The sequence below is a fragment of the Myodes glareolus genome, chromosome 2, assembly GCF_982192425.1.
Source record: "Myodes glareolus chromosome 2, mMyoGla1.1, whole genome shotgun sequence".
Classification (NCBI taxonomy): domain Eukaryota; kingdom Metazoa; phylum Chordata; class Mammalia; order Rodentia; family Cricetidae; genus Myodes; species Myodes glareolus.
This window is the reverse complement of record NC_142027.1, coordinates 106,696,426-106,706,585: the sequence shown is the minus strand read 5'-3', so window position 1 is coordinate 106,706,585 and position 10,160 is coordinate 106,696,426. Positions and strand designations below refer to the sequence as shown.

At 53.0% G+C, this 10,160-nt stretch overlaps 2 protein-coding genes across 3 annotated transcripts; one reads left to right on the top strand and one right to left on the bottom strand.

The window, feature by feature from the left end:
• Positions 1 to 1,002: 1,002 nt before the first annotated feature.
• Positions 1,003 to 4,814, top strand: Lamtor4 (late endosomal/lysosomal adaptor, MAPK and MTOR activator 4). Of its 2 annotated transcripts, none has more exons than XM_048436976.2 (4): positions 1,003 to 1,146; positions 1,584 to 1,664; positions 4,122 to 4,239; positions 4,509 to 4,814. In XM_048436976.2, exons 1-4 carry the CDS (start codon positions 1,144 to 1,146, stop codon positions 4,604 to 4,606), a joined length of 300 nt encoding a protein of 99 aa, XP_048292933.1. In that variant the 5' UTR covers positions 1,003 to 1,143; the 3' UTR covers positions 4,607 to 4,814. The 2 variants fall into 2 exon arrangements, with proteins under 2 accessions (XP_048292933.1, XP_048292932.2); XM_048436975.2 differs by lacking the exon at positions 1,003 to 1,146 and adding an exon at positions 1,154 to 1,325.
• A 384-nt stretch (positions 4,815 to 5,198) lies between these two features.
• Positions 5,199 to 9,601, bottom strand: Trappc14 (trafficking protein particle complex subunit 14). Its single transcript, XM_085682895.2, has 11 exons — positions 9,036 to 9,601; positions 8,688 to 8,783; positions 8,460 to 8,589; positions 8,265 to 8,351; positions 7,996 to 8,116; positions 7,757 to 7,904; positions 7,342 to 7,424; positions 7,092 to 7,255; positions 6,404 to 6,558; positions 6,066 to 6,259; positions 5,199 to 5,940 (listed from the first exon to the last, which is right to left on the bottom strand). Exons 1-11 carry the CDS (start codon positions 9,444 to 9,446, stop codon positions 5,787 to 5,789), a joined length of 1,743 nt encoding a protein of 580 aa, XP_085539021.1. The 5' UTR covers positions 9,447 to 9,601; the 3' UTR covers positions 5,199 to 5,786.
• Positions 9,602 to 10,160: the final 559 nt, after the last annotated feature.

The following is a 10,160-nucleotide window of genomic DNA, read 5'->3' as shown; positions in this document are numbered from 1 at the left end:
TTCAGGAACCCAAGACCAGCTACATGAAGTCCTATATCAAAACAAAACAAACAAAACCCAAAATATTATGCCTAAGCATCACGAGTACCTAAGGTCAGGGAATGGCTTTTTATTTAGCATCTTTTCTCTTGCTAATCTCTACTAATTTAAAACTCTTTAGAGACAGTCTCACTATTAAGCGGAGAGTAGCCTCGAACTCAAGATATGTCCACTGAAAAGAGGGGTGGGGGATAATTCACACATCTTTAAATTCTCTATTTCAAAGTGTATGTTTCAGTGACCTCGGCACAATCACAATGAGGTGCAGTCTTCAACACAATTCCAAAATGCTTAAATTACCCTACCCCTCCCCCCAGCAAAACCCCCAATAACAGTCACTCCCTGTGTTCTCTTGCCCCAATACCAACCACTAACATGCTTCCAGTTTTTCTGGGTTTGCCAGAAGTGTACGTGTATTGGTCAGGGTCTCGGTAGGTAGCTCTGGCTTTGAATTCGCTATTTAGTGGAGTGGTCCCTGAAGCCATCTCTTCAGCCTACTTTCTCCATCTTGTTTTCGAGATTCTCATGTTTCATTGTGTCAGGACTTTATTCCCTTGTATAGATCATATGCTATTGTGTGTGTGCACCAAATTTGATTTACCCATTCAGAGTTATATTTGGGTTGCTTCACCCTTAAACGTCCTAAAGACAGGAAAGTAACAATGTGAACAACTTTTCATATGCAAACCATCGTCTTTTCACACCGTCTTTCTCATTTCAGGTTCAGGTTGAAGCGGGACACCTCTGAATGCCAGAAGTGTCCCATACTCTCCTTACACCGCTAGTCTGCGCTAGTTTCTGCTAGAAAAGTCCCGGGTGCACATGCGCACATTCGTAGAGCGGGAGGAGGGGGGTGTGTCCCTCCCCGCCCACTAACCCGCGGACTCTTCCGACACTCTCGCCCGGTCGGGGAAATGCAACCAATCCACGAGTGTGTCCGGGGAGCGGCGCTCCGCAGTGGTTGATGAAGTCTGATGACGTACAACGCCCTCCAATCGCCACGCGGAGGGCTGGGCTAGCGTCAGCTGGTGGAACCACATGACCCGAGCCTGGTTCCGGAAGCTACCTATCCGGTAGACAGCTCCCCCGGCACCTACGGCTGCGATGGTGAGTGAGGACGCATGCGCGGGCGTGCACGCCTATTTTTCCGCGTCCCCGTTCCCCAAGCTTCAGTTACCCCCCCTATGGCCTGTACTCGGCTCCTACCTTCATTCCACCCTGGAAACGAGAGGGAACGGAGATGGGAGGGAGGCGACAGGGAGGGCTGGAGAAGACTCTGCTACCAGGTGTTCTGCGGCTGGGGAATAGTCTAGATGGCACAAGGGGCGGGGCACAAGGGGACTGGAGTGAGAAGGGCTGCGAGGAGGGGATAAGAAGATCTCCAGGGTCGTCTACACAAATGGATGAGCTCGGAGGTCCAGTAGTGACCGCAGATAGAGACTCCGTCTTACAAGCCAGTTAGAGGGTCTGGAAGGGCCAATTCAGGAGAAAGATGGGTCTGCAAGGCTGTCATGCTTCTCACTCCTTGCCTCTTTACCCACTAGACTTCCGCACTGACCCAGGGGCTGGAGCGAATCCCAGACCAGCTTGGCTACCTGGTACTGAGCGAAGGTGCAGTGCTGGCGGTGCGTTGTGGGAAAGTGAGGCGTGCGAGCAGGGCGTGGGCGGGACTGAGTGTGTATGTTTGTGTTGCGGAGGGGGGGGGGTCCTTTTGGAATACACGACCCAGAAGTACCATCAAATATTGCCCAGTTTCTCCCAGTTGTCTATTTTTTGTTCTCTGTTTGGCTCCCGGCTTGCCATATAGTGAGCTTTTAGTAATTAACGTCTGGAATCCAAGTCTTTTGTTTTATGGTATAAAAGAGGTTTGTATCCAAAGGCCTGGGGCTGTAGCTCAGTTCAGAGAGTTAATTTGCTTAGCACACACAAACCCTTGGGTTCAATCCTCAGTACTGCATAAACCAGGTGGGACATATCCTGTCACCTCAGCATTTGGAAGGAGAAGTTCAGGGTCATCCTTGGCTACGTAGTGAATTTATCCCAGCCTGGACTACATGTAACCTTGCCTCAAAAAGAAAAAAAAAAAAAGGAAAAAAGTTTACCAACTTTCTAAAGTCATACAATCAGTTTGATGACAGCTAATCACTTTTAGTGTGTTTTTATTTGGTATAGCTTTAAAACTCACATGGGGGTGCATATAGGTGCCAAGCACTTTTATGTTTGAACTATCTCACCTGCACCTAGATCGCAAGACTTCTTTAGAGGCAGGAATGAGCTGAGCTGCAAGGGCAGGAGGCTGGGAATGAGGAAAAAACACTCAGGGCTGGGAGCAGGACTTAACTGCCTGAGTGTGTCAGTGCCTGTCTGAGTTAGTTGTGGGTTTGTGTTGAAACGGTTTGAGCAGGAAGGATGATGTGGTAAGAATCTGATAGCGCAGGACTTCCTATGGCTAGCCTCGACCTCTTTGGAGGAATCTTTAGGGTTCTTTAAAACACAAACATGGCTCACTGAAATGGTTTAACATGACTGTTACAGGAGTGTCATCTAGCTAGGAAACTACGTATCTATTTTCTAGGCCCCCCCCCCCCCAGGAGAACCAGGTATGGTGGTGGAACACCTTTTTTTTTAACATTTTATTTATTTTATGTATATAAGTGCTTTATCTGCATGATGCCTTTCTTCCAGAAGAGGGTATCAGGTTGCACTGTAGATGGCTGTGAGCCACCATGCGGTTGCTGGGAATTGAACTCAGGACCTCTGGCAGAGCAGCCAATGCTCTTAACTACTGAGCCATCTCTTCAATTGTATCTATATTTTAGTGTGCCTGCACGTGTGTGTACAGGTACGTGTGCCCATGCACATGCTGAGGCCAGTGCAGGACAATAGAGTCCTGCTCTTAGCTCTCTCTGCCTTATTTCTTGGGCCAGGGTCTCACTGAACCTGGAGCTAGACTTGCAAGCCCTGAGTAAGCCCCAGCAGTCCACCTGTCTGTGCCCGCTACAGTGCTGGGGTTGCAAGTGTGGCCATGCCTGGCTGGGGATTTGAACTCAGGTCCTTTTGCTCGTATAGCAAGCACTCTTATTCACTAAGCCATCTCCAGAACTCAGTGGTGTTAGAGGTGTTCTATATGTTGGCACTAACTAGATAAAAGTACTTCTGCATCTATATTACCTTTCTGAAGTACTCATCCAGTAGGGCTTTAAACTGGGAAAACCAGAAAAATACTATGGTGCCTGAACAAATAACTCAAGAAAGGAAGCGGACCAAGGAAGTGGCTAAGAATTTTGATGGCCTGACTGTAGATACTGAGTTTGAGGTGTACTGATAACAGATATATAGAACATTTATTATGCAGGTACATAGTGCTCTCATTTCCTCACGAAACCTTCACAAGCCCATAAAATAGGTCCTGCTGACCCCAACGTACAAATAGAGAAATAGAGCAAAAGGAACTAAGCCTAGTAATATAGGCCCACTTAGAAGCAGTGGAGAGAGGAAGTTAAGACAGTCTGTACTACTGTTCAGAGGAAGTCTGGACTACTGTCCTAGCCAGAGGGAAAGCTTCAAAGATGTGGGTGTTTCTGCTTCATAGCCTACAGACAGGACAAGTGGGAAGACTGGGAACAGGTGGAACCTTTAAAGACTAAGCAGTTAGCTCAGTGGTAGAACATCTGCCAGGAATCCTAGGTGAAGAGCTGGGGTGTGGCTCAGTGGTAGAGCCCCTGCCTAGAATCCCCCAGTGAGGGGCTGGGGTGTGGCTTGGTGGTAGAGCCCCTGCCTAGAATCCCCCAATGAGGGGCTGGGGATGTGGCAGATCATTTGATAAACACACTCGAGGTTTTGATCGTCAGCTTGGATATCAGTAGAGTTGCAAATAAAGCCTGGTATTTCAGGATGAGAAACAGGATGGTACAAGGGACGGCAACACCATCATAAAGAAGCTTTAGGTAGAATTTTTCCAATGCTAGGCAACTTGAGACTATGGAAGACCACAAGTATGGGACCTAGAGATCTGTGTCTTGAATTTGTTCCTAACTCTGGGCTCTCACTTTTTGCTCCTACTCTCCTCCATCCACATGCAGTCGTCTGGGGACCTTGAGAATGATGAGCAGGCAGCCAGCACCATCTCAGAACTGGTCAGCACAGCCTGTGGCTTCCGGCTGCACCATGGCACGAACGTCCCTTTCAAGCGCCTGTCTGGTGAGCTCCTGCCTTTGGTGGTGGTGTTTTCTTCTGGAGGCTTCTCTGCTTAGGGAAGGGGTATCTGGCTCCATTCCATTGACTCCCCATTCCTCCTGGGGTTCCTGGTTCAACTCCTGCCTTCAGTTTGAGATCTCTCTAGCATGAGAACTGAGTAATAAGGACGAGAGGTTTTCATAGCCGCCTCTCCTTTGTCTCATCCCAGCCAGTTTTGCTGTGACCTCATGGAGGCCTCTACACTCACTAACTGTGCTCCCTTCCCTTTCCAGTGGTCTTTGGTGAACACACGCTGCTGGTGACCGTGTCCGGACAGAGGGTGTTTGTGGTAAAGAGGCAGAACCGCGGTCGGGAACCTATTGACGTCTGAGCTGCAGAAGGCTCTGGCTGGACTGTGGACTGCTGCTGAGGCCTGTGACGGGGGACACTGTCCTCTGTCTTTCTCACTGCTGGAACTGGGCCTGTGCTCACCACACCCCCATCCAAGTCACAACGGCTTAGTGATTTCTGCGCTAAGGGAAACTGGCAAAAAGATCCCCTTTTCTGCCTTCTGCATAATAAACAGCAAGGCAACCCTTCTTAGTGCTCACAATAATGTGCATAGAATGGTTTGTCTGGGTGGGGGTGGGGCTGAGGCCATGGCACCTGGCGCCTGTCTTCGACCTTCTAGGGAGATAGCCATACCTCAGTCCATCAGTGGGACAAGATCACCTCCAGGCATCACAGAACTGGTAAATTGAGACAGGTATGATGGTGCACATCTATAATCCCAGCACTTGAAAGGCAAGTCAGGAGATCAAGTTCAGACAGCCTGGGCTGCTGCATACTGGTTTCAGGCCAGTCTAGGGTGTTCCAAAAAACCAAAGTAAAACTAGGAATCGGAGACTCATGGACAGGAAGGCAGCTGTCTGTACACTAAAGGCGATCTCCCCTGTGGCTGACACACAGACAAGACTCAAGACTCCCTCCTGAATAGCTTTTAATAGTTTACTTCAGTTGGAGACGGAGTCAGAGAATAAGTTACAGGAACAGACGAAAAAAAAAAAAACACAAAACAAGAAAACAGAACTTAAAGTGCTTCAGGCTGCCAACGTAAACATGAGGGGCAGAAAGAGGCCACCTAGCTATGTCCCCAACCCCTGAGACAGGAGAGTCATTGTCATTGTTGGGGTCCCTTTACCACTACCACCCTCTAATCTCAGCCCTGCGGGTGGGTGGAAGGGAATTTCAGAGGCAGAGAGGATTGAACAGGAAGGAGAATACTCTGTAAACTCGGGACAAAGTGAAGGGCTGGGGCAAGGGAGCGCCTGCAGCCCTTGCCCTGCTGGGGTGGGGCCAGCCCCCCCCATGAGAACTTGGGGAATACTGTTGGCTGAGCTGCAGCCATGCTGCCCATTTCACAGCTTCTGCCCTTATCCCTCACCAGCAGACACAGACAGACAGCCCTGCAGGGCCTCTCTGCCTACAGGGGGAGGCGCAGCCTAGGAACAAGGAGCCCTCCGGGGGCTTAGGGTTTCTGGAGTGTCCAGAGCTGAGTGAGCAGATTGGTGCTACTTGACGGGCTCCACCACCAGGACTTTACACTCGCGCTTGGCAATCTTGTCTAGAGAAAGCACAGCCTTGTCCGGGGGCAGGTAGAGGGGACGACCGACGGGGGAGGCCACAGGGGGTGTGATGGCCCTGCGCTCCATCACGCTGCCAGACCTGGGAGAAGACAGGGGCTGTGGGCTCTGTGAGGGTGCAGCATCCCCACCCCATCCCTCTGGCATCCTGTTCCTAGACTCTCAACTCCCCTCCTGGTCACATTGACAGCCACCCAGGTCCCTTACCTCATGAGGTGACTACGGGAAGGCTGCTGGTGGGAGAAGGACTGAGAGCGGCCTAGGCTGGCCTGGTGTCTTTCCACCAGGTCGCGGACGGCAGGGCTGCTGGGGCTGCTCTTGCGGGACAGGGGCCGGGCCTCAGGCGGAGGGTGGGACACACTGGCAGTGAACTGCAGCTTCAGTTTCATGTGCTGGCTCAGCTGGGTAGGAAGATGCAGACCTTCACACAGACCCAGGTTGGACTGGGCCTCCAGCTTCCCTGTGCCCAGCCTTCTAGGCTCCCTAAGGCATTTCCCCTCTAGAAGCTAGGAAGCCCTGACTGTTCCACCCAACACTGGGCCCACCTCAAAGAGCCCCGTCCTCAGAGCCTGGAAGGCCACACTGAAGGTAAGCGCGCTGCCCTTCCGGGAGAAGCCAAGGTTATTGAGGGGTGTGTGGCAGACAATGGAGTCCAGGGCTGCTTGCATGGCCCGGCGCTCCTCTTCACACAGCTGCTTTCCTGGGGACAGAAACAGGTACCCGTCAACACCAGACACCTTTCCTCAGCCCCCACAGGTCTTTACCAGCATGGGGGTGTTTAATTCGCAAGGTGCTCTGTGGGGTACACTGAGTAAATGTTATCTTTTGCTGAGGGTTATAGACAGCGATGGTTAATGCCATGTGCCGAGGTCTGTTCTTATCAGTATCGTGCACTAACTCATTAATACGCGTAACAAGCCATGAGATGTTATTTACAGTTTTAGAGAGGATAGAAGCCCAGAGATGCAGTAACTTACCAAGGTCACACAGCTAGTAAATGAGTGGGGTAGAATCTGTACCAGAACGCACAGACCCAATGTCTCTGCCCACTACCTATCTTAACTCCCCATCTGTGACCCTGGATGACTAGCCAAGTGCTCAGCAGAGCCATCCGGCTGCTGCAGGCACCCACTGAGGTAGGGCTGACACCACTCTGAGCTCTTCTCACTATCCTACCTCTTCCTTTCCCTGTCCCTCCCAGGGGACGAGGTCTCAGCCTGGTAGGGGACCCACCAGCCTGTGCGTGTTCCGGGGTCCACACAAGCCTCACAGCAAGGAAGTCTTGGAGGTTGTTGAGCAGCGTGTAGGTGACAGTGAAACGCTCGTAGGTCCGAACAGGGGATTCACAAGAAGCGGTCATCACAAAGCAGGGGCGGTCTAGGCGGACACTGGGCAGGCTAGGAGCAGTGGAAGAGGAAGCTGGGTGTATGTGTTAGGCAGAGATGAGCAGGAGAAGTGCCTGGTGGGTCTCCCACATACTTACCGGTAGTGGGTGTAGATGCTCTGGGTGAAGGGCAGTTTTGGGGTGGACCACTGAACCACGGCAATCAAGGGGACTTCAAGACCCTGCAGAGAGGACAAAGGGAGACTTCCCATGTTCAGAGTTTTCATCTCTTAAGCCCACATCTTTCCCTTCAGTTGTCTTTCCTTTGAGACAGGTCTCAGCCTAGACTCTCAGCCTATATCTCCTTACTTAGCTGGGGATGACCTTGAACTTCTGATTCTCCTGCTGTCTCCAGAATGCTAGAATCCCAGGCCCCAGGCGCATGCCACTACTGATTTATGCAATGCTGAGGGCAGAACCCAGGGTCCTGTGCTTGGTAGGCAAGCCCTCTACCAACTGAACTGTATTTCCGGTTCCCGCTGTTCTCATCACTTATGTGAACACACCAGCTCACCTCCTTGGCCCCAGGAGGGGGCTGCTCACCCCCTCTCAGCTGAAACAGGAAGTTGTGTTCCTCCAGGGCACTAAGAGGACAAGGGAAGTAGCCAGAGGTACCAGGAAGCCGACAGAAGGAGCCCATGGAGACTTCCCCAGACTGGTGACTAGTACAGAAGAAAGGAAGGCAGTGAATAGCTTGCCATGTCCCATCTCTGCCCCACCACTCAACAGCCCCGCCCCTCCCCAGGACCTCACCAGACATTGTCCACCAGCAGTACAGAGCCATCAGGCATGACAGGTAGATAACTGGCATTGAAGTTGGGGAGGATTCGGATATCCCAGATGGAGATCTCCTCCTGGGAAGAGCTGTTCAGCACTGTGTGGGGAAGCCAGCCAAGTTCAGAGAAGTGAGACACCCCCCTCCCTTACTCCCAGCCCTACCTTTACCAGCATTATGGACCCATCACTGCCCTCCAGTCCACTCCCATGGACTATTTAAGCTTTGAGCCAAAAGATTTGCTCACCCTTGAGCACAGTCAAGTGTTTTCCAGCCACAGTGAACTGCCGGCATTTCAGAACTGGAGGGGGAAGCAGCGTCAGCAGGGTGCTCACTGCAGAGAGGGGATGAGGCAAGAAATCAGACCTCTGCTTCTCAGTTCTTCCCTGCCACCCTCCAATCTACCCCTCTTCCGGGTTCCAGCTTTTCCCTTCTCCCCCACCTTGGGCCTTGAAGGCGCTCTGTTCTCCACGGAAAGTCTCCCCAGGAGATCGAGTTTGTAGCAAGCGCAGATAGCCTTGATCTCTGACTTCCGGTGCCTCGACCTCGCGCTTCCACACGGTCACTACAATCTAGATACAGGAGGCACCGGACCATAATCAGGACTGACGAGTGGGTCTTGAAACGTCATCTGAATTATAGGGCAACAGCTCCAGCTTTGTCATCCTACCTTGGCCTTGGGTGTCCCTGGGGGCAGTCTATCCAGTGAAACAGTGAGTGGGAAAATGACCTCATCTGTGGACACGATCGGCTCTTCCACAGGCAGCTGGGGATTGTAAAGGGGTGAAGAAGTCAGGAGGGTATCAAAGACGCAGGATCCTTCAACCTCTCTGCAAGACAGGGCAGTCTTTATGCCCTCCCCTCGCTGTCATCTGCCTCCTGTCTTAGGTCCCTCTGCAAGGCAGAACAATGCTGTCATCTGCCTCCTGCGTCAAGTCCCCAAAGAGTCCATGCCCCAAACTGCCTCTGTTGTCCCCAACGAACTTCCCCACTCCCCTTGTCACCCAGAGATCCTCACCGTGGTCGCTCCCCCTGAGGTAGCAGGGCCCGGGCCGTGGGTGAGAAGGGGGCTGCAGCCACGAAACAAGCCTCCGCCCCCTGGGTCCCCTCCCCCCGGGGGCTCGGCATCCTGGTCGCCGGCGCCGCCGCCCCCCGAGATCCCCCCTCCGGCGCTGACCGAGGCCAGGGCGGCCAGGGCTGTCGCCAGCTCAGTCCAGGCCCCTCTGGATGCCAAGCCCGCGCCTCCCCCGACGCCGGGCCCCGCGCCGCCCCGGCAGCGCAGCACCAGCAGGAAGCGGACGGTCTCCCCCAGGTACAGATGATTGCGCCGGGGCAGCGCCCGGTACCGGCCCGGGTCCCCAGCCAGCTCGGCGCGTGGCGGCAGCGGCACGGCCGGGAAATACATCGAGTAGTCGCACTGGGACTCCATTGGGCGGGGAAGGCGACGCGACCCGAGACCGGGCCGGCGGGGAGCCACGGGACCGGCGGGAGCTCGGCCGGCGAGTCCCGACACCCGAAGGCCGCCGCTCCTCCCGGCAGCGGGAGACACCAGCCCGGCCCGGAAACCAGGGAAACGAACCCGGAACCCAGACCCGGCGGCGCCGGAACTGGGGTGCAGGGCTGAATGACTGGAGAAAGACCGGAAGCGGAAGGAAAGGGGCGTAGTCTCTGAGGTTGCTTGGAGCGGGTTGGTTTTGCGGTCGAGAATGTACGCTGCTGAGGAATTTGTGGGAGGCTAGACAAGCTTCTTTGGGTAGAATTTATTTTTATTTGCCCCTCCTCCTTCTCCCTTCCTTCTTTCTTTTTCTTCCCTCTCTCCCTTGCTGTCTTCCCTAATTTTCTCTGTTCCCCCTCTCTCATGCTTTTTTTCCTTTTATGACAGGGCTTCTTGTAGCCCAAAGTGGCCCTAAACTCTCTCTGTCTGGCTGAGGATGAACTCAAACTTTTGATTCTCTTGCCTCTGCCATTCTCCGGAGTGCTGGCATTACAGGTATGTGTCATCAGGTCTGACTTATGCAGAGCTGAGGATTGACCACACGGCTTCATGCATGCTGGGGAAACACTCTACCAACTGAGCTACCCCTGTCTTTTTCTTGGATTTTTTTGGTGGTGGCGGCGGTTGTTTTTGGTGGTGCGTGTGTGT